The sequence below is a fragment of the Setaria italica genome, chromosome IX, assembly GCF_000263155.2.
Source record: "Setaria italica strain Yugu1 chromosome IX, Setaria_italica_v2.0, whole genome shotgun sequence".
NCBI lineage: Eukaryota > Viridiplantae > Streptophyta > Magnoliopsida > Poales > Poaceae > Setaria > Setaria italica.
Window position 1 is genome coordinate 9,540,070 of NC_028458.1, and position 22,811 is coordinate 9,562,880.

Consider the following 22,811-nt stretch of genomic DNA (forward strand, 5'->3'; position numbering starts at 1 on the left):
GCTTTGTTCACCACTATGCTCCCGCCCCTGCCACTCAGATTGATCCGAGAATTTGTGATAACACTTCATGCTTAGGCTAGGGATCATCTATTTCAGTTTCAGCACTCTAGTAATGATAAAATAACCTGAAGAACCCTTCCGTCGGATCAAATTTGCATGTTGTGGTGTAGCGGTTAAATTCTTCTTTTTTTCAGCCCAGTAGTTACTAATTTGGCACATTGTGGTACTATGCTGATATCTACTTTGCATAGTTAAGCTACTCAATGTTGAGTTTGAATCCTATTCCTGTTGCTGTATCCTGACTGTAGTTCCGTGTGTCTTGTTGTTATTACACCATCTCCTTTGCATAGTTAAACTACAACACTGGAGTCATTCTCATTACTGCATCCTGACTAGTTATCCGTTGTTATTAAACAGTGCAACTCAGTTAGTACTACGAGCTCATAAAGAGGCAGTAAATTCTTTGGCTGGGAATGGCTCTCCAGCTACATTAGGCACTGTTGCTACTGCAGTTGCTAATGCTAATGCAACAGCCATGGAGGCTACCAAGGAGATAGAAGCAGCAATGAAGGTTTCGATGAGGGCAGCTCTTGGGTTGGGTACAAATAACTCCAATGAGGGTCAACTAGATGACCTAACAATCATGAAGGTCTGCATTCATCTCTTAATAACTGTTACTTCATTTTTCTGTTCAAAAATACTATTGTGATAACAGTTCTCTAAAATAGATTCTATTGTTAACACTTGTGAATTAACTTAGTTTTTGCTGCAATCCCAGTAATATATTCACTTGAAACTTAAAGTTTACTTTTATGGTTATCATATACTACATTTGCATCATTTCTTCCATATTTTGATTTGATACTATTAAGTGTAATGTTAGTTAAGATGCCTGAGTCAAGATACAATGTGCTATTAACAAATTTAGATGAAAGTCATCACTAGAACAGAATGCTATGAAAAATGTCGTTGTGTTTCATACTTCCAACTTTTGCTAATAGTATTGTAGTTTCATGATTTACATTGCCAAACTGTTCAGATGTCATTGTGTGGCGACACATGCAGATTGTGCATGAGTCATGACTGGGGCATTCTTAATTATATCACCATGCATGATTTGATCAATCCTTCTTGCTCTGTTTTTTGCTCATCCAGGAGACTCTCCGAGTGAAAGATGAGGAATTGCAGCATTTGGCTAAGGATATCCGTTCTCGTGATGCTACGATAAAGGAAATAGCAGACAAATTGACAGAAACTGCAGAGGCTGCGGAAGCTGCTGCTTCGGCAGCACATACAATGGATGAACAGAGACGACTTCTATGTGTGGAGATTGAGCGCCTAAAACAAGCCTTGGAAAGGCAAATAGAACAATCAATGCTTAAGGTAAAAATTTCATATCAATTTTGATCTGTTGGTCTTCTGAATTCATGACGCAAATATGGTCTTGGGGACATTGCAGCTAAGACAATCCGAAGAGAAGGTTATTAGCCTGAGCAAAGAGAAGGACCAGTTGATGAAGGAAAGAGATGCTGCATTTCAAGAGGCTTATATGTGGCGCACCGAACTAGGAAAAGCTAGAGAGCAAGCAGTGATTCAGGAAGCAACTATTGCCCGAGCGGAGGAGAAGGCAAGGGCTTCTGAAGCAGATGCTGCAGCTCGGATAAAGGAGGCTGCTGAAAAACTGCATGCTGTTGAGAAAGAAAAGGAAGAGCTTCTAGCTCTGGTTGGTGTTCTCCAATCACAAGTCCAGAGGTTTGTTCTCATTCCTATGACATATATGAAGTTAAAAGTTTAATATGCACGGAACTATATTCGTTCATCAAACTATGTGATTGCTAATGACCAGAACACAAAATTCACTGTCGCAGAGAACAGAGCAGCACAAAGCAAGTATGTGAAGAGAGGTCTGAATCATGCTCCGGTGCCGACAATTCCCCTCCTTTAACAAAGCACGTTGATGCATCAGACGACAATGTGGACAAAGCCTGTGTAAGCGACTCTAGATCAGTCCTGCTTTCCAGCGACAGCACTGAGGTCCAACTGGCCGTGGATGGGGTAGACATCCGTCCTATTGGCGATGCAGAGTGGGGCACCTTCCAGCAGTCGGAGGCGCTGATCGCTGATGTGCGGGAGGTCTCCCCAGAGGCCGAAGGTGGCAGCTTGGATATTCCTGTGGTCAACCCCCCACCGGTCAGCGATCATATCCAGGGAGGCACAACTCATCCCTGAAGGCCGGGGTTGCTGCTGGCCTGCTGCCACCTTCTGAGATTTGGTGTGACTGCTGATAATCTGATAGGGATTTGAATCCTGGAGAGAATTGCTGTTGCCGTTGTTTTGCATCGATGCGGGTTGTATGTTCATTGTATTTAAGTATATGACTGAATAAAAAAGATAAGTAGTGTTTGGCTGTGGGATTGTAAATTATTCACCTCGTCCCATTTTCATGCTCTTTCCCATAATACTTCGTGATGTGAAAAATTATGCAGAGCGAGGTGTCGAGGCAAAATCAACAGCGAGCTGAACAAAAATAACCTGATCGATTGGTTTGCCAGTTAAATTCTTATGAAGCATGCAAAAGCGATGTCAGATGTACAACGTAAGGACAGCTCCCTTGCGTAAATGAGTATTCTGGTTGAATTGGAAATGCGTGCTAAGACGGCCAAACCCATTCCATTTACAGAGACGGCACGTCAATTTCTCATGTTAATGTCAATATAACAAAAACAGTAACCATCAGCAAGGAACATGTCTCTGAGCTGGCCGGAATAAACACATGCTATAATACTTGCAATGGAGGCGAAATGCGATTACAATATCAAAACCTTACACTTTCAATGGATTAGAACACAAGCAGTAGTAACCTAGTCAAACAAATGAACTTAAACACACGCCGTCGTAGACAACACGTGAAATTTTTAGCACTACGCCTCTACAGAGTTGGGCCCTCTCGGGCTACCGGCACTGCTCTGCTGCTCGTACTCCTGACTTGGGAAAACCTCGGGCAGCAGGCTCGTGGAGATGTTGTTCGCGTGAAGCCACGTCAGCTCCCACAAGCTGTCACCCCCAATCGTGCTCCTCTTCGCAAGGATCCCCTTGTTCTTCATCACGAGTAGGATGTTCTTGAGCAGGTCAGGGATCACTTCTTGCAGCTTGTCGCTCCGCTTGCCTCGGACCTTGATCTTGATGTACTTCTCCATCCGGCTCAGGACTCCCAGCCACAGTTTGCAGAAACTGCTAAGGCCGAAAAGGTCCGGCAACAGTTGAAGATATACTTTTGCGACTAGTTTCATGGCAAGCACAAGGGAACCCTCCATGTTCCTGTAGTCCTTCTGGGAGTGATTCTGGCTGATCTCCAGCAAATCATCGAGCAAGGCAAATATGACAAGATCAAAGGCATGAGACCATGTTGCGGACTGGAGGCAGATTTCTTCTGTTGCTGTTAAACATCGTTGGAGCAAAGCTAGTGCATGATTTCGCACCTCCTCTCTCTGATCTAGGCTTAATTTTTTCAGTGACTGCAGCAATTTGAGCCACATCTCCCTGATCGCCTCCAGCCTTTTCTCACCTTCTTCACCTGCTCCTTTTATCTCTTGGGACCACAATGCAAGGCTTCTGACAGAGTCAGACATCAAATCCAGGGCACGGATAGACCTATCAGCTAAACCAACCCTGGACTCAGCAAACTGCCTGGATGCGTCAATGCAGAAGCCATAATTTGCTAGTGAAAGGTGAGCCCCCTCTGTCATGATAAACATGATAGCCTCAAAACCTACTTCTGAAGCATCAGGATGGCGAGCTGTCATGGAGAGCAGCATTAATACTGTTCTCCAGCCCATCGGTGACTTTATATGCGCTGCATTTGCTTTGACAAGGCGCGCAACCTCCTGTGTGATGTTCTCGCTGTATGCATCTCCCACACGTGCGTCGAGCTTCAGAACTAACTGGAGTGACCTCAGTAATTCATCAGCAAGGTTCTCCTTGTATGGTAGTAACCTCTGGCATATTCTCAGGAGTCCAAAAATAGCTTTCTCCACCAGAGCACATGGCATGACTGTGGACTGAACTATGTTGGCGATATGCTCATATACACCTTGCCAGAGGAGCACAATTCGGTCTCGATTATTAAGTGTTATGGCAATCAGCAGTTCCAAGCAGAAAACTGCTGTATCCTCATCATCTGGCGAACTGGCAACCTTTTGGGGTCGGCCTGCAGCCCAGATCAGAGCCCTGGCAAGTTGCAATAATGAATCAGGCTGCAAGAATTTGCTCTCTGTAAATATACTATCAATGCGGCATTTCTGAATTGTCTGAAGAGTTCTCTGGTGAGCAGCAAGTTGCTGTTCAGTCGGTTGTGATCTTGGTTCTTCACTGTCAAGAGAGAGCAGCTGGCTAAATCTTCCCATAAGCCCAGAAGATTTCCAAGGCGTACCCATCACTGGAATATGAGATGGAGGAACGGCACTAGGAGCAGCCTTTCCTTGGACAGCTTCAGGAGAAAGTTCAGAATCATCAGCTGCATCACTAGCAACACGAGCAGGGAGAAGCCCTAGCTTATGCAGCCTCAGGATGCAATCCAATACATTCCTCCAGCCAGTACGTATGTAATCACCATATCTGTTAGCTATAGTAAATAATGTCTCAGTTGCTAACCTAGCTTTCAGGTCATCTCCAAATGCAGTAACTGGTTCCTCAACCAAAGAGGTATTTAATAGTGTGGTGAATTTGCACAAAGAAACAACAAGATCATCCAAAACATCCTCAAGATGATGAAATGCAGAGATCTTCGCAACACCTAAAAAGCCATCCACACAGGTCAATAGAACGTCTTCATGCTCCGAATGATCAAATACCACTGCAATGGCAGCAATGGTAGGGCCAGACATAACAGCAAACATATCATGGTCAAGGAAAGGCTGAGAGTCACCAACAATATATGGGGATGTAGACTTTGACTTCCGCATTAGATCTATCCAACGACTGGGAGACATTTCAAAATATCCCATACCCTGCTCAGGCGTGGTCTTAATCTCATTTAGGCAGATTGAATGGTATAGCTCAGACAACATCTCACGTGGGAGGTCGCTGCCCCCATTTATGTTCCTGTTGTTCTTGATGAAGTCCTCCTCAGTCATCTTCTTCTTCACTTGCATATTATGCTGATCAGTGTTCAGCATTATAATCGAATAGGATAGCAGTAGAGCAGTGTCCTTGTTTGCGAAAGCCTGAGGAGACTGCTCATAGTATCTATCTGAGAAGGCCTCAAGAACCCTCTGTATCTTCTGAGATTCACCAGGAAGCCGGAAAGTCTCCAAAAATAGACGTAGAGCTGTATCCAGGTTCATCTCCTGGAAATCAAAGGTCTGAGCAAACTCATGAAGCACCTGAACACAAAACTCATCATGATTGCCTAGGAAATCTCCTACAAGGTTCTTATCCAAACCAGCTGTGTAGCGGAAAAAACAAGCCACACTCTGGGGATCAAGCTTCTCGGGCAACAGATGAGTGCCTTGAAGAAACTCCAGACCTTTCTTTGGGTCCCTGTTGAAGTGATCAGCGCCAATCATTAGCCTCCTTTTGACATACTTCCTTTGACGGACAAACTTCACCCAATGCCGAGGATCAGAGAAGTTCTCACACTTAACAGTCCAGAAAGGAGTGTATTCATCGAGCTCCACAGGCATGAGCTCAGGGCGTGAGGTTGCATTCCCGATACGATCAGCCATCCCCTGAATCACAGCAATCAAACCTTCTAGAGCAAGTATGTGCATGGAAGACAAGGGACAGTTGATAGGAAAAGCACTCTTCGATAGAAGATTTGCAAGCTCCTCAAAAACATTCCTACAGGTTATATCACAGTCAAGATTGGCATACATCTCCACCATAAAATTTTTCTGCCGACAGAAGTCTACAAGAGCTTCCATTGCAACCTCCTGCTGATGATATGTTGCTCCAAAACGGGGTTGTGCAAGCCTTATAATTATACAAGCAAAGAAGGCCTCAAGCTGTAGCTTGAGCTCAGTCCGGAGGTGATGATAAAGATTCAATGCAATACTGCATACTATTGAAAGGATGAGTGGATTCATCGACAACCCGAACTGCATTAAGTTTCTGAAAAGCTCATCTTGCACTAAGGACAACAGCTTTGGATGTTTCTGAATTGAAGACCCACCAAGCTCGATTGCTGAATTGATCAACTTAAGAGCAAACAAAGGAAGATCTTCATCTAAGCCAATCTGTTCAACAACATTGAGGAGAGAGCACAGGAAATGGAAGATCTCCACCATGCAAGGGACACCATAAGGCTCCACAACAAGACCACTGCCATCCGCAGAATTCTCATCAGAGGTACTTGTCTCAGACATGTAGCTTCCGTTACCATTTTCCATTTGTCTAATACCAAAAGGATGATTCACATCCATGCCACCCATCTGTCGAGAACATATAAAAACACTCAGTAAACTTCACCAGCCATGTATGCATCCGAATTATGGGATTAAAGCTGTTTGCACATTTTATCAAGCATAAAAGGATAAACAATCACCATTTCCCTGCCTCTCAGATCTACCCAACTTCCACAATACAGTTCCATTTGCAATTTTCACTCGATAAGAGGCACTACAGATGCATCCCCAAGAGAGGTTATGACAGATATGAAGTTAGATGACTCAAAACTGCCATCCATATCAAGGTATAAATTTCCCAGAACTATCATTTAGACATAATAACACCACTAAAGGTAATTCCTATACCAAGCGTGTGATTTTCTACCACAATAGTTTGAACCTACACTAGCGAACTATATTGATTTGCTCAGTGTATTACTGAACAAGCTATTTGATTGAAAAAGTGGTTACTAGAATCCCATTTCATCGAGCGCAATGCTGCTAATTTCCTTTATCCAGTAAATTTGGTATGGTCAGGAGTGAGGTGCGGGGTTGACTGGCACTTGTAAACTCAACGCATGACTGACTATTAATAGCAAAAGCGCAGTCTCTTACCTCTGGTTTTACAGCAGCGTCAACTCCATCAGCACTGCCTATCTGCGGGAGGCGCGCGAAGACGCAGCGGATGAGCTCGTGCATCGCGTGGCGCGAAAACCGCTGCAGGAGCTCGCCCTTGGCGGCGGCCTGGTGGACGACGCGGAAGCAGGTGTTGACGGCGGTGCAGACGTGCTGGTCCCCGAGCGCGGCGGCGGCGGGCGCGCGGAGGCAGGCGAGGAGCGCCTGCAGCATCCTCATGAGCACGGCCTCTTCCGCGGCCGGCTCGGCCCCGGCCTCGAAGCGGCAGCTGGCGACGGCGTCGACGACCTCCCTTAGCGCGGCGCCCGGGAGCGCGGGCCCCGTGAGGGACATGACCTCGTGGAGCGCGGCGAGCGAGGCGGAAGTGACGGCGGCGCCGGCGTCCTCGGAGCGGACGGCGTCGAGGAAGGGCCGCAGCGCGGCGGCGGGGAGCGCGGAGGGCGGGGACGCGGCAGCGGGGGAGAAGGCGAGGCGGCGGAGCGCGCGGAGGGAGGCGACGAGCGGGTGCTCGGCGGCGGCGGCGTCGGCCGCGGTGGCGCGCGGGTGGCGGAGGCCCCGGCGCATGACGGCGAGCACGGCGCTGGCCTCGGCGGAGATCGCGCAGGCGAGCGCCGCCTGGTCGGGCCCGCCATCGGCGGCCCCGGAGCCGCGCGCGTGGTGGGGCTCCTCGGCGATGGGGTCGATGCCGCCGGCGCCGAGTGTCCTGGGGCGGCCCATTCCGAGGGGCGCGGCGGCGAGCGCGGGACCAGGCAGGCTGCTAGCGGCTAGGGTTCGGCGCGGGGGGCCGCATGGGCGGCGGATCTGAGGGGAGGGATCGGGGACAGCGAGGAGAGCCGAGCGGGCCGCGCCTCGGTGGAGACGGCGAGGTGGGGGGGAGCAGCAGGACGGGGGAGTTCGTGCGGGGCGTGCGTGCTCGCTCGCCTTTTTTTCTCGTGTCGGCTTTAATCCGCGCCGTGCCCGTCGTGAGCCGAGCGATGGCTGTGGCAGGCCGGCTGGGTTTGCGGAGGTCAAGCCAGCCGTCAAGCAAGGGCGGGGGCCGCGGCCCGTGCTCCGTGCTCGAGTTGCGCTGCGGCCTGCGGCGAGGATCTCGGCTGAAGCGAGCAGATCCTGCATCCTGGCTGACCTCGGCAGTAGACGCAGCAGCATCAGCCGCATTTTATTTTGCCGGGGACGATCCTTCCTTGATCCTAGGGGTTTGGATAACATGCGTCGGAGTTGATCACCGGGCACCCGCTTTCTCGAGTTGGTTGGCGTGAGAGCATCGTGGAACTCTTTTAACTATGATTTTCGGTATAACGTGCTAAGAGCGAATGCATTACCACGTGTCATCAATATCGTAAGTCGTCTTATGAAGTACCACGTATCATTGTACGAGTTGATATTGTCACGCAATTCATAGTATTTCTTTTCATATACACAAATTAAGAAATTATATAGGTCTACGAAACAACTTATAAGGCAACCCATTATACACATTATCTCTTAAGTCGTTTCAAAATTACGTGACAAACTGTTAATATATGAGATCGTCTATTATACGACACCAATATACTTCTGAATGCATCCTAATTGCAACAGTACGGCTAACATGCTTCCGATCCAAATGTTTCATTACCATCAGGAGCATTTAGCGCCAACAATTATGACTACTTTTAGTCTCTAAAAAAATACTAGGGCCTAAAGACAAGTACATTGGTATTGTCTAATAGGTGATCTCATGCATTGACACGTGATCTTAAGACGACTTAGTAGATAATCCGTACAATATGTTGTCATATAAGTTGTCTGGTAGAGTTAAATAATTCCTTAATTTATGGCTATGAAAAAGAAATACTATAAGTTGTATGGCAACAATGGTTGTGGAGTTATCTGATAGTCCTAAAATTTAGCTTTTAAGATGGTTGTTTCGCGAAACAACGACCTCTTTCTCTCACTTTACTCTTTCTCCTCTACATCACCAAAAATTCTACGCGAAATAACAACCTCTTTCTCTCACTTCACTCTTTCTCCTCTACATCACCGAAAATTCTACGTGGCACTGCATAAGGTGGGCTATGAAACCGCTTACGTATAACAATGTACTTGCTCTAAGCTTAAGCACCAAGAACAAAACCTCACTATCTTGACTAGTCCTACTCTTGACCTTTTCCTAGGTTGCTCTTGTTTTTAGCATGGTCTCTTCTGCGACCAACTTCAGATGGTAGTTTGATCAAAACAACCAAAATCTAGTTGAGACCGGTGGCCTGTTCGCAAAACAACATGAGATGATTCACGACAAGGAAGGTTAAGATCGTGACAGCATCAAAAGAACCAGATCAGATGTTGCCTCAGCTCATCGAAAGTATTTTAGACGTCACTGGCATTGTGAATCTGAAACGATGTGTTCCTCGACTAAAAGTCCGATTCAGTGCGCATCATACAACCAAACCAACACCCAACTGTCCATGTGCTGCCTGTTTGGAGTGTAACCCCGCTTTAAGCAAAGAAAGCTCTTATTATTGGCCTGCAAAAAAGGGCAAAAAAAAAGTGCTGCCTGTTTGGAACAAAGTACAAGACATACATTCCCAGCAACAAACCGATGCCTGGTCAAAGAAAGGCCACCAGGATGTGCTCGATATAATTCCTGTCGACTCAAAATCTAGGGCATTGGCCGCCACAACATATTGCTGAATCAACTCTCGTAGTCATTGGCATTGCAGCGTCATGACTTCAGCTGATCAAACGCCTTCAGAAGACTAGCCTTGTAAGTCTCGATCTCAGCATATTCTGGGGAGTTGGGAGTGGAACTGACTATTGCATAGGCACCTGCCCTGTCCAAAAATCCTGCTGCTTCTTCTGTACATTGCCAAAAAAAGGGTTATAGGAATACTGCTAGGAAAGGATAGCCCAAGACACAAAGTACTATAGCAGTATTCATATATGTTTGTTGGAACCTTTGGAAGGAACAGAACAGGTGGACCTTCCAAACAAACTCTGTTCAAGCAAGTGCCATTTTTTCACATGACCTGAGGAATTTTTTGTCAAAATGGGTGCCCTGCAAATGACTCAGCCTTTGTTCAGATTTGACCCCAGCTCATGACTCAAATTCGCTGCCTCGCCAAATTGTTGGCGAAGGATTCTGCGACTGAGTTCCGCCAACAGTTGGCGAGAAAACCAACAGGCAATGTGATGCAAGTTTTGACTCTCATGGCATTGAGCCAAATGGACCAACGCCGAGCAGGGTTAATGCCATAAATTTGGCAGAGCAGCAACCGGCATTGATTCAAAAGAGGCCTTAGTCTATTCTACTATCATGGAATGATCTGGTGCTTCTTCCTAGAGTTGTAAACTGTTTTTTGTTTCTCTGTTGTGCTCATGTTGGAATCTTTTGATGTTGTCAATTTTTTTTCCTTGTAAAACTCGTTTCTTCTAGCAATGAAAAGCACTATAGCAGAGCTCCTGCTGCATCTTTAAAAGAAAAAAAAGAACAAACAACAAATGCAAGAAATCATGATCACAGCATGGGCATACAGCACGTGTTAAATGTTAGGTGCACAAAACAGTACCAGTTTAGCAACATGAATACAAACTCCTAGAGCATGACTCATGACTTCATGAGAGATGGACCAAAGTGGCAGTCCTGTCACATGATCAGTTAGCAGACCACAAAGCTAAAGCTAGAAATTGATGAATCTCAATATTCTTGGCAACCTGAGATATGCATGGCCCTCTTTATTGGTTTCTAACATCTAGAATAAACATTCAAAACTTCAGCCATCAACATAGAACTTGTAATCATTACAGACCGACCTAGATAAGAGAGACTAGTCGGAAGTTTGTCGCTGGGGTCTCCTTTCGTACAAAAGTTAATCAACGGCCCTTCGATCATGAGAATGCATACAGTAAAGGCAACAATGCAAGGACTGATGAATATTTAAATGAACCACTTTGGAGTGACAGAGAAACTAAAATTAACTAGGATACAGGGGCAGGAGGTGGCTAGTATGTTCTTACTCACCAGATTTTGAAAGTCCAACAAGAGTTTTTAGAGCTTCTTTACGTGTTTTATCATCTTTAGCACCTTCCAATACATTAAGAAGTTCCTGAGCTCCCCCCATCTCAACCACCTTCATTCTTCTTTGGTCTGCACCCATACAAATTAGTAAAGAATATTTCATAAAAAATAAAGATAATTGACATAGAATGTACAAAGCAAATGAAGTGAAGACTTAAGTTAAAATGTCAAGTTAACAGGAAAAGAAGTGGAACATTTAGCCTAGACTTGAAGCTATAAGACAATTTTCGTATTTCTAGGTAGGAATGGCACTCAGATTATGGAAGCAGTGATATGTATTGGGAATCAGCTTAAAACTTTGGAACTTGGCCAACATCATTCAGCTATGGACCACAGCAAGTGGGTACTACTACAGCAGACAAGAAAATGTGAATGACAGCAGCCGACATGATACATTGATAGTGATCTTTAAGAGTTTATGATAATTGACAACCTTTAGTCAAGAAGCCCATAACGCATGGACCCATGTTGATTAAACCCAAATAACTGGTGACTGGAATTCTGGATTATTCTAATACACAAACATGTGTGCATTATCATCTCATCGCAAAATAGGATGAAAAGCCAATGATCTAGATATTTTGCTGATTATCTCCACACCAGAAGATGATAAACAATTTTCTTTTCATAGTATTTGAATTCAAGCTCTAAAATGCAATCAAATGAGGCAAGCCAACATCGTAATCCTTTGCTCGTTACCAGTAGAGATCTAAATCTTAAGCATCAGAACAGGAAAACAGTAGCATATTCAATTATTCTACAAGACATGGCTAGCTAGGGGTTACAAAACATTGCTGTACAAGTGTGAAGGAGATAGATCTTCAAGGGTTTCTTACTTAACTAACATTTTCTGCAGGTAATTAACTTACATTTTTAGATCTATGGAACAGAGAAACAATGCTACTAGCAGATGAACTCTTTTGTGCAATTTTCCATGAATCATAAAAGCAGCACAAAGCACAAAATAACTTAATCATTAACAATAACACCCTTCATGTTGTTTGTTATAACGTAGCATCTTAATGAAGGAAAGGGCCTTGGCCATCATCAATACATTAACAAGCATCATTATATTAACATACTTCAACAAGTTTAGTTCTTTCTGTTTAAGCAGCTAATTATTATCACGTTCTAATAAATTGCTTAAGAACAGCACACATGCTCAATCAAAATAATTACCATCCACTGCAAAACGACCTAACCGGGAAGCTCCCATCCGTTTGAACAAGGGATCCTTGACACGCAAAAGAGAAATAGATTGCTGAAGTAGGTTATCCCCTGAAAACTTGACAGGCAAAGTAACATTTTAAGGTCAAACAGAAAATATCCTATGCAGATAACTCAATCCCAGTAGTGAAAGAATTGATACCCATATATGGAAAGAATTGGTAGCCAACTAGGCCAGCAGTTCCTAGAAAGAATATCTTCAATATCCATCCAAATTTCTTCTCAGCTTCCTCCTCAAGCGCCCTGTCATCTGTGCACCAGTTCAGTTCGAGCTAAAAGACAAAATCCACACTAGTGTTTTCAGTTTTCACCAAGAACCAGAAAATAAAAGAACATACAAATTAACTCCACAATGCCCTCAAAAAATTAACTCCACAAATTCTTGCTCAAGATAATACTCTGAGCAAGCAATATCTCATCATTTCGTTTGAACAAGGTTCGAAAAAATAGTGACGTATAACAATATGAGGAGACAATGGGTAGTCCAGAAAACAGTATTTCAAAGTGTCACCGAGATCCAGTAAGGAATTCTACTACGACCAGCCTAAAGCAGAACCAACGAGTGTATGAACAATTGGCTATGCGGTTGATCAGGGAAAGTGATAAACTCCCAGGACAAAATTCGACAAGCCTAATTACCCCCATCAGATCGATCAACCACAGGAATAGAAATGAAGCCACTGGAGCCCCGATGTACCTCTCTCGTCGTAGGTGCAGAGACTCCGAGCCAACCGGAGCCCCGGGCCGCCACCACTCCACCCGCTCGCCGCCACCTAATGCGAAATCACATGCGTCATGGGAGCTCAGACGCGAATGGATGGAACCCAAAACCCCTAAATCTAAGAGTGGGTCGGAGACGTACCCCGGCGCCACAGCCGCGGGGCAGTGGGATTGATCCTCCGCCGGAAACAGCCTCCGCGGACACCGGCGCAGCCCGGCGAGCGGCCGCGGCGGCGGACGGCAGCGACAGGAGGCGGCGGCGCGCGAGCTGCGAGACCCGCTGCAGCATGGCGACGCGCAGTGTGGTGGAGGGGTTCAAGGCCCAGTGGGCTGTAGGGATTTTGAGGAACACGAAAGAGCACGCACGGGCCTACTAGATCGTGTCTTTGGGCTTCCGGAGTTTACACGAGGCCCGGCCTGCGTCGATTCATAGGACGCAAAGCCCAACTCCCAAGTGCGTTCTGGTTTCTGCCTCCCCCAAATCTTCCGATTCCCCCGTCGGCCGTTGCGCAGTCGAGTGCGACGGCGGCGACGGACCGCGTGCCGCGCCATGCCTCGCACGCTCTCCTCACGCGACGACGACGACGCTGCCTCTCCGATCCCTGACGCCATGATGCTCTCGCAATCCATCACTCGGACTGGCAGATGCTTGTGTCGGCCGCTCGATCGTGACGGGGGCTCCCGTCTGCGAAGGTGTGGTCTCTGGCGGCAAGGGATGCGGGCGGCCCCGAATCATGCGCGCCCGCCAGGTGCTCGACGGGTTGCGCAGGCACCACTTCACGCGCAGCGCAGGTGCGTGCTCCCTGAACTCGAGTGCTAACTTGTGGCGAGTGAGCCGCGCACCACGGCGTTGTGCCTTCGCTGCTCCGTCGGTGTTTCCCTTTCCTGATCATGCGAAATCATTACGAAATGACCCATGCCTCATCGTGCTTGGGTTCTGGACGGCATGGTCGCTTGCAATGCCGCACAGCGCGTCAGTGCCGTTACGACAGTTTGTGTCAGTGCCACAGTTTACATGATAACTCTCTATCCGCTGCCGATGTCTGAAACTCTGAACTTTTTTTGAAAATATCTGAAACTCTGAACTACCTCTGAAATTAGCTTGCATATACTACACTTTTGTGTCAGTGCCAATGCGTGCAGTCCTATCCTGCAGGCTTGCAGCTGCAGCTGCAGTAGCGACTGCATGTGATCCTCAGAAGAAGCCACGTTCGACCGTGATTAATTGACTATGTACAGCTTCGATGGCATGGTTTTAGGTCTGCACTTTTCACCTTTGTTCACCTGAAAAGTTTAGGTGACCGTTTTGCCGCCATAAGACGTGGATAACTGACAAAAGTGAGATCAGAAAGAAGAGAAACTACTCCCTTCCATGAGCTATAATCAAAGTCGTACTCTTCAGCATGGTGCCCAATTTAGATAACTAGACCATAAGTTAAGCTGTTACAAAATCACAGTATCAAATTTTGTTGCTAACTAGCATTTCACTTTATCCAGAATCATCAATTGCCACTGTAAAGTGAACGTTGCGAGTTTTCCAAATGTGAAACTACAGTACAGTTGTGTAACTATCACCTTCGGTGTTAGAGTATTTATTTTGGAAAGGGGTGTTGAACTGATGAAGTTTTTGCAATGTCCAAATTAATTTAATTTCTTCAAATCCATTTAGGAAACAGGGGTCATTCTTGCAAAAAGTAACCATAACACTGCAGCGTCACAATTTTAAATTCTAGTAGGAAGTATTATGTCACAGTTACAATGTTATAGTGAGCTCGATTCAGTTTAACCCTTTTTCCGAGCAGATTTAGTCGTTAATCAGAAAGCAGATGAGTATAAATTTATAAAAGGGAAGAGCGCAACATTGTGGTGCAACGTGCAACCACCAGCTAGGTAATATGCATGGATCCCTTGAGGGTGTAGTGTCCGCATCACGGGTCAAGTTAGGTACAGCAAGGTGACCTGAGGTGTGAACAATACCGCTTGCACATGCTAACCATCTCACCTTCTTTTGTTAGGTCCCAGACAGAAACAGGTTAGTATATCTAAGCATATCTTATCAACTCAATGATTGTGTTGTGAGCACAGAAAGAAGGCAACTTCATCAAAAAGCCAGACAATACTAGCATCTATTCTCATGAATCTTATGTACAATCGAAGATGGCATGATGAGAACATACAGCAAACTGACAAAAGGTGGAAGGGATTTCAGCCTGAGGAGAGGGCTAGACGGTCTACAAGCCTTAGGATGGATGAACTCTTCAGTAGAGTGTCACCGATGATTCATCTCCAACCTGCGAGGTGCTGTACTTCTTTGCTGATTCCGGCTTCGACATGTCACCGGACCGCCTCCGGAGCATCTGCCGCATGCCGTCGGCCACCCGGACAGCGGGATTCGACTTGAACATCTTGCAGAACGCCATGTGAGCCCTCACAGCCTCCTCCACGCCCGGCTGAGCCTTCTTCCTGCACGCCTCATCCCTGACTGCCTCACAGCACAGCCCACACAGCCATTGGCCGTGGAAGCTTGCTCTCACGCTGGCAATGTAGTCCAGGGTGCAGTCCTCCCTCAGGCCGCAGCACTCACACTTGACCGACTCTATCTCCATTGCTTCCTGCTGCTGCTTTGTATGCCCCTTGGTTTCTTGGACTGGAGGCTATTTGTAGGGAGGTTAATATGGTTGTGAGGAGGCAGTGGCGGGGAGGGATGGAGAAGGGTATTTATGATGGTGAGATGTTGGTGCATGTTCTGAGGTCAGAGATTTGAGACAGAGTTAGTTGGGTGTGAGCCTCATTTGCTGGCCTTTTCCTGGGCCTGGCATTAAAAAACTCTGGCATCAGTTGGTGGCTAGAGGGGACGGTGCTTGCTGGTGCTGTGAGAATTTGGGGGTCCTCAGGAAATGCAAAGTTTGTCCCTTTGCTGAATTCTGAGAAAGAGCGCGCTTTCCCATGCTAATCGACCCACCTTGCCACCTAGTACTTTTTTCTGGTTAAGAGTTTTTTGTTAGCCCTTTCTCAAGATTCAGTTTCCTTAGCAACCACCCTATTTCCTTTCCAACTCTCAAAGCTACACTCTTGAGATAGCACAGCAAAGAATGTGTTAACTTCATGCGCTATTTTGAAAAGTCTCATTACTGGTGCTATACAGTCATGGATTCCTGCAATGCTTGAACTCAAACTTTTTGTTCCTGATAATATAAAAGCCAACCATTTGTCAAGCTGAGGACATCTCATCCTGCTACCAGATTAGATTCTATAAACTAACAAGATGTCTCTCATAGATTCATAACAGATCACAGTCATCGCTTGTAAAGGAAGTTTAGGCTGGATGTCATTGTCAAACTATATTGGTTATCCTTTTTTTTTGTTTAAGACAAAGTTGATTCAGAGTTGGTTCCGGAGATAACCTATTGTAGTCCTTTGCATAATTCTGAGCCTGTATATGTCCTAAAAGGACTTGCATGTTAGCATATCTTTTGTAAGTCTTTCTTTGTGACATGGTCTATGTCTAGCTTTAGTCGGTTGGTGCTTCTTTTCTTTAAGGATGGCAAGAGATTGGCTCCTACGATTTGAACGGGCCCATGGAATCTTGTGCTGTGCTGAGTGTCTGCTGCTTTTCTCTGATGAAATGAATTAGTTACTGCATTATGGAAGTATGCACCACTTGACAGGGAATGTTAACTATGATTGTGCTTTAACTGCTGTACATTTTATTGCTGAAGTTTGTGTTCTAAGCAATTGATATTCAAAATAAGCAGTTGGAGAACTAAAAGAAAAACTAAATGAGGGCTCCAGAGAAGATTTCCTCATGAAAAGGTGAGTGCATTTGGGCCCATTAGTCCTTCAATTTGAACTTGCAAGTTCGAAAGCTGACTTATTGGTTTATTTGAATTGTTTTATAATCTCATGTTACATATTTGGTGTCACAACCAGGTTAGTGCCCTTCGATTTCATGCATTTATGTTTCACTGTAGCAGCATAGACTAATGCTAATGACTTGACAGCGGTCTGAGATATTGCTAGATTATGGTATATGAACATATTTTTAGAATAGCAGAATGATTGAATAGATACATAATGAGAAAGTATCACAGCAAGGAGTCCTGGACAATTCAACACCACACTGTATGATGTGGAATATTTTTTTTTTCTAAAGGAACACCTGAAACTGAAATCCTCAGTGCCCAATTTGTTTCAATCTTGACTTGATATTCATGGTTTTGAAGTTTGATGCATTAAGTAGAAGCAATGCACTTGGAGAAGATGAGAGGATTTAGCCGTTGTCTTGTTAAAAATATAATTGTTATCCAGTATTCAGCAGTCAGTACCATTTTCTCTTGTACCATATTTCATTTTGAAGGGGGCTTTGGGCCCCAAATGTCCCATGTACTGCATAGTACATACAGACAATGGGGTCTATAATATTAATACGTCAAAGATTAGGCCATGAAAGAATCCAATGCAAAGAGGATCTTGAGTTTACCTAAAAAGGAGAATTAAAAATCTGTATGCTGGGGCTTAAACTTGAGGAAGCTTTTAATCAGGAACACACCAAAAATTCTTGTGAAAAAAGGTATAACACATATTTTTACTAAATTATGGGACTCAATAGATGACTTCCAAACTCCACCCCGACCCCCACCCCCAAAAAAAACTCATTATGCTCCTCTAGTATTGCCTGTGTCCAATCTGTACTGCCTTTCGGTGAAGCCGGTCATTATCCTGCTTGATACAGTGCGTGAAAGAAAAAGATCAGGTATGTGGTAATCATATTATCATGACTATCAAGTATTACCTTTCATTTCCATTTACTGCCTTTCGGTGAAGATTACTGTTATATTGGTTCGTGTTCTGCTTGTCATTCTGACTTATTCCACTTATCTTTGTCTTATTTTCAGATCTTTCCAAGAGAAATGGAGCTTTTTATTGCTAGCTGGAAGAGTCATTGTCCACTGCCATACTATCTTATCCCTTTTTCTTTTTACTGGCTAAACAGAATCATGTATTTGATCTTCACAGGTAAACTTTCTGTATACTTGACACAGCACAACTGGCATTCTATATTCATATTTCACTATTATAAATTTTAACTACACTCTGGTTGCTGGATAAGTTAAGAAGTCTTGTAAATCATCTGTCTCAATCTTCCATTTAAATACCATTTATATGCACATGGTGCTTCTTCTTTTTGCAATTTGATTGACCACAAGAATCTAGGGCTACATTTTAGGTTGGCCATAGGCAATATCATCCACTCCATGTAATGATTTCGTTCCGGAGGTGATGCTCGTCCACATAGGCACATCGTGCTGTATACGGTGCAAACGTAGTTTCAATCAATTTTATTGTGGGGTCATGAATTCTGTATTCCCTTTCAGGCCATATGACTTTCAGTCCCCTGCACATGATGCTACTCAATTGCATATAATCTTCTGAGTATATCGTGTTTTTTTTCTCTTCGGATATCATAAGAGCTACTCTGGGGAATGTTAAATAGGTCATAAGTTAGTACGATTGCCTATCAGTTGTCAGGTAGATTACTCAAGTAGTTAAAGGTAACGTGGTATATCCATGTGCTACTGTATTATTTAGTTTGAATAGAACTTGGAAGGTTCATTAACTTATTGAAATTTTGATAATCGAACAGATATAGACCAATCATGGAAGACCAATGAAAGACCAATTTCCATCCCGATTACACTAGTAAAGGCAGATAGTACAGGTACTGTTATAGTATATTACATTGCTAGCAAAAGTTTAGGTACCCTTGTGATCAAGTATAGGTACTATATGAGTTGTTTCTGGTGAGTGACTAATGCATAAACGCAATATGGTACAAAGCAAACGTTGGTACCCGCTTAAACGTGTAGCTTATGAAACCTGTGGACATGCGGTGGCAGTGGACAGCTGCCAAGCTGAAGCTTAATATGGATGAGCATAAATGCTACAGTAAGTTTCACCTATCAGTAACATATAGCTGGAGGTGCATGAACTCAGTTGTTCGGTTTCTCTCATATTAGCTTGCTTCCCTTTTGTAAGTTCCAATTACATAAAATAGAGGATATGAATAGTGCAACTAAAGCAAATGTGCTTCTATTTGCCATTGGAGGGCCTGGGCTAACAAGGTCAAAAGGCCTAGGTGGCTAAGTCTGACTGTAATCATCACTTGAACCGCAAAGGTTCAAAGCTATGTTTGAACATCTAGAACATCACTGATCCAGTGGAGGTCGCAATTATTCATCATTTCTCCCAATTGATAAAGAGAAAATTGATAATATATTTATATTTTATTTATTTTAATTCGTTATCTTAAGGATCGCCAGTTCATAACTTGTAACTTAATGGAAATGTTGCCAGATATTTTCCTCTGGGAACACATGATTACCTGCCATGTGTCAAATAAGGTTACTGAATAGAGAACCTCTTGTTGTTGATTCCAGAAAACTAAAAGGAAATCGACCTCTTATAGAATATAATTTTCCCCATCATAAAGAGGAATGTTATGTACTTATTTACAATAAACCTACACCATGCCAATCAATCTTGGCACTTCAGATGTCCTTATCCATTCATTTCTGTTCTCCAGGGTATTGGATGACAAATTGACAGGGACGCATTGACAGTGAGACAGATCATGGATACATACTGGTGGCTACATTTCACCGTCATCCATCCCCCTCCACATGGGCTTGAACGCAGCACCTCAACACACATTATCCGATTCCCATGGCCATTCATTGCTGTTCATCTCTGGACACAGAAAAGGATGAGCAATGCCTTGTGGCAGCTGCACCAGGAGGGACCCCTGGTGAATCAAGCTTCAGAGACAAGATCGGACACGCAGCCATGGCATGCTGCTGTTCTCTGTACTCCAAGCCGAACCATGCATGAATGGCGCGGGCCACCATTGCTGGCGCGGAGATTGGCCGCGTGAGTGATCGAGGGCATGTGATGTGTGCGGATGCGGCAAGTTGCGCTACGCAACTGCGTGCACCAACGCGTGGTGGGGTTCAGTGTTTGTACGTGAGCCGTCTAAAGGAACAGGCCGGCAAATGGCACTGTCCGTTTGCCATGTGAGCTAACTGTTGTCGGGCAAGGAGAAGGCGGCTGCAGGGCGAGGGCGGTTTTCCGGTGAACTGTGGGCCGGTACGCATGCATCCATATGACCATATTGAACTGCTGATGCTATGCACAAAAGGTGCATGAACTGCTGATACTTTCCCGTCGTCATGGACAGTGTCCTTGATATCTTTATGAATGACTTCGTTCGTTTGTTGGTGAGTCTCATGCTACTGTGGTGACTGCGTGCAGGTCACAGGATTTTCAGGGCTGCTGGAAAAGGATATGAGATAATGAATGTCGTGGCCGAGGCTCACATGATAACGGTGATCCTTGTCCTTGTCCTCCCACATCCGCATGAGAGGCTGCTGCATTATCACCCTTATCTGGTACTGGGAATTTATGAGGCTTATCACTTGCTGAACAAGCTGGCAACTGCACTTCCGTTGGAAAAAAAGAAAAACAAATGAAAATCATGGTATTTCCTCCCTTACATTACATATGCCATGTAAAAAAATAGCAAAAGTATACAGTGCATTCACATGCATGTTCGGGATACTAGATCTGTTCTGCCCCCACTATTAATCTGACTTAGGTCTATGAATCTTTAGAAATTAGCAAGTGGAGTTCTAGAAACGAGGGGAATTAGGGTGCGTACCCCCTTCCTGATACCCTGCAAATCCTTCATCTGATCGAGGATAAGTTTGTTATCGTGTCTGCATTTATTTAGTTGATTCGGCTTGACAGTATTCATGCTTCCATGCACACAGGCCAATGAGTGAGCACATGGGGGTTGCTAGCTACAGATAAGGTCAGGTAAGGCCCTGTCCATTACCTAACAGATGATCGTGCCGCTATCTCGCCTTATACTTGGTGTCATTGATTCTGTACCGTGTCGACCATGTTTTTCTAATGTCCCAGCCACATGCACCCCTAAGACCCACATGCCATTTTTCCCAGGAAAGAAAAAAGAACGCATGTCCTTGCTCTTGCCGAACTCCAACAAATCATTTTGGTTGCCTGGCTCAACCCACCAGGATATAGACATAGTTTTTTTTCGAAAGATGGATATAGACATAGTTGTGTGCCTGTGTATACAAAATGCCAGGCCTTTAGAAGAGGTAAACTACACAAGTCGAGAATGCATGAGCTCGTCTTAGCTCAGCGATTAACCGTAATTGTGCAAGATATATGTACAAGCTCAGTTTTTGTCAATAAATATTGTGGTACCTGTCCTGCTGTCCCTGTTAGGTGGCTAAAAGTTTCTCTTCAAAATGAAATGAGGAAAAGAAGATAATGCCACTAAGTACATTCTTAGTTCAGATTTCGCCTCATATGTTACTGATAAACAGCTGCTCTGTTTTCGCCATTTTGCTCTTATCAGTTATGTCAATATATTTTTCAGGCTAAATTATCTAACATGGTGGGAGAACACAATCAGATGGCAGGGCTATTGAAATGTAGTATAGAATAGATTATGATGGCCCATATATGGCCCAAAAGGGCAGGCAGGTCATGTGCTAGATTGCTCGGGCTGCAGAGATTGCGCTAGGCCTAAACACTATCTGCCAAGAAAAAAATCGAAGCCCAGCAAGGCAGCACCCGGGAGTTGAGTTCTGACCCCGGCTCATTGCAGAAGTTGAGAAAGAAAGTCACCTGCTGCTGAGATGTGCACTGCATCTGTGCTTCGTAGCAAAATGAAGTAGCGCTCACTTCTTGAAGCTGTTGGTTTCACGAGCTTCCATTACAGTCGAGGGAGGAAAACAACAGGGAAATTATCACGAGCTCTGCAGTCTGCAGGTAAACAAAATTCAGAACCTTTCCATGAGCAACTCCACAAAGAAAAGGGCTAGCAATGCCCTTCCACCACGTTCCAAGCCTAAACAAAAATCACAAAAAGATGCAGAACCTGCACTGCTGGAGAGTCCATGATGGCCTGAGCTCAGTGCTGCACTGCTGCCTGTATGGATGGATGGATAGTACAGCAGACATGTTGGCAGACGCGATGGAGAAAGAGACATGCAGGCGAGTGCTGTGGATCCTGGAAAGGGAGCCAAAAGGGGGCGGGCGTGATCCACAAATCCCAATAAAAGCGTAGCAGTTGGAGTGAGGTCATGCAAAAGTGACCAATCCTTGTCCTCTTCGATCAAGAGTACCTGTCGAGCTCAATGATGCCGTTCATCTGTTTGCTCACAGTGGTAAAAAAAAAACAGTCTCATGAAAGTTCAGTCCATTTTGAAAGATTGCAATGAAGAATGAACAGTGACGCTGGCAACTTGCACCCCCAGCATTTTGATACGAGTTTAGGGGCTAGTGATCGTGATGATTCCCTCCTCCAGCGTAAAAGGTTGCAGAAGATGCTAGTGATTTTGGGATACTTCGACCGGGTTCAGGTAATGCAAAACTACCCCCGAGTACCCCTGTGTATGTTGCGCAAACTTCTTGTTTTTCCTTTTGTACCAAAACGACAGGACACGAGGACAGTCCTGGCGAAGGGAATCTCTCCCCGTTCTCAAAGGGCATCAGTGCTGTACTGATCGATCGATGGCATTCTACTCGGGTTGGTGATGTGAATGTGATATCCTCCGATCCAAAGCGCTCCCTCTCCCCCTCTCCCTCTCCCTCTCCCTCTCCCTCTTTCCCTCTCCCTCTCTCATCGGTGATTCAATTCTGCCCGTGTCCCGATGCAATTGCCCGTCAGGTGCGAGAGGAGGTGTCCATGGCTCGACCTGGTG

At 45.0% G+C, this 22,811-nt stretch overlaps 4 protein-coding genes and 1 long non-coding RNA gene across 5 annotated transcripts in view; 2 read left to right on the top strand and 3 right to left on the bottom strand.

Moving 5' to 3' along the window:
* Window positions 1-2,450, top strand: part of LOC101779716 (differentially expressed in FDCP 6 homolog) — a 4,701-nt gene extending 2,251 nt beyond the window's left edge. The window contains exons 7-10 of the mRNA XM_004982169.4: window positions 418-649; window positions 1,156-1,383; window positions 1,460-1,752; window positions 1,869-2,450. Of these exons, the coding sequence (XP_004982226.1) occupies window positions 418-649; window positions 1,156-1,383; window positions 1,460-1,752; window positions 1,869-2,229 (1,114 nt within the window). The 3' untranslated portion in view covers window positions 2,230-2,450. The remainder of the gene's footprint in view (window positions 1-417; window positions 650-1,155; window positions 1,384-1,459; window positions 1,753-1,868) is intronic.
* A 223-nt stretch (window positions 2,451-2,673) lies between these two features.
* LOC101780117 (ARF guanine-nucleotide exchange factor GNOM) lies at window positions 2,674-7,968 on the bottom strand. The gene is made up of 2 exons (XM_004982170.3): window positions 6,999-7,968; window positions 2,674-6,428 (listed from the first exon to the last, which is right to left on the bottom strand). The coding sequence occupies exons 1-2, from the start codon at window positions 7,734-7,736 to the stop codon at window positions 2,922-2,924; spliced, it is 4,245 nt and encodes a 1,414-aa protein (XP_004982227.1). The 5' UTR covers window positions 7,737-7,968; the 3' UTR covers window positions 2,674-2,921.
* Window positions 7,969-9,356: 1,388 nt separating this feature from the next.
* LOC101780517 lies at window positions 9,357-13,345 on the bottom strand. The gene is made up of 6 exons (XM_004982171.2): window positions 13,163-13,345; window positions 12,998-13,073; window positions 12,443-12,550; window positions 12,253-12,351; window positions 11,017-11,142; window positions 9,357-9,854 (listed from the first exon to the last, which is right to left on the bottom strand). The coding sequence occupies exons 1-6, from the start codon at window positions 13,307-13,309 to the stop codon at window positions 9,721-9,723; spliced, it is 690 nt and encodes a 229-aa protein (XP_004982228.1). The 5' UTR covers window positions 13,310-13,345; the 3' UTR covers window positions 9,357-9,720.
* Window positions 13,346-13,502: 157 nt separating this feature from the next.
* Window positions 13,503-22,593, top strand: LOC111255729. Its single transcript, XR_002675607.1, has 7 exons — window positions 13,503-13,812; window positions 16,776-18,036; window positions 18,665-18,739; window positions 19,604-20,215; window positions 20,329-20,554; window positions 20,847-20,892; window positions 21,482-22,593. It is a non-coding gene; the product is annotated as an uncharacterized LOC111255729 (long non-coding RNA).
* Window positions 15,118-15,774, bottom strand: LOC101780923. Its single transcript, XM_004982172.3, has one exon. The coding sequence runs from the start codon at window positions 15,624-15,626 to the stop codon at window positions 15,279-15,281; it is 348 nt and encodes a 115-aa protein (XP_004982229.1). The 5' UTR covers window positions 15,627-15,774; the 3' UTR covers window positions 15,118-15,278.
* Window positions 22,594-22,811: the final 218 nt, after the last annotated feature.

Coding starts and splice junctions, on each gene's coding strand:
- LOC101780117 (XM_004982170.3), bottom strand. CDS start 7,736: ATGGGCCGCCCCAGGACACTCGGCGCCGGCGGCATCGACCCCATCGCC. Junction 6,429..6,998: donor ACGCTGCTGTAAAACCAGAG/GTAAGAGACTGC, acceptor TGTTCTCGACAG/ATGGGTGGCATGGATGTGAA.
- LOC101780517 (XM_004982171.2), bottom strand. CDS start 13,309: ATGCTGCAGCGGGTCTCGCAGCTCGCGCGCCGCCGCCTCCTGTCGCTG. Junction 12,551..12,997: donor CTGCACCTACGACGAGAGAG/GTACATCGGGGC, acceptor ACTGGTGCACAG/ATGACAGGGCGCTTGAGGAG. Junction 11,143..12,252: donor AGGTCGTTTTGCAGTGGATG/GTAATTATTTTG, acceptor GTATGGGTGCAG/ACCAAAGAAGAATGAAGGTG.
- LOC101780923 (XM_004982172.3), bottom strand. CDS start 15,626: ATGGAGATAGAGTCGGTCAAGTGTGAGTGCTGCGGCCTGAGGGAGGAC.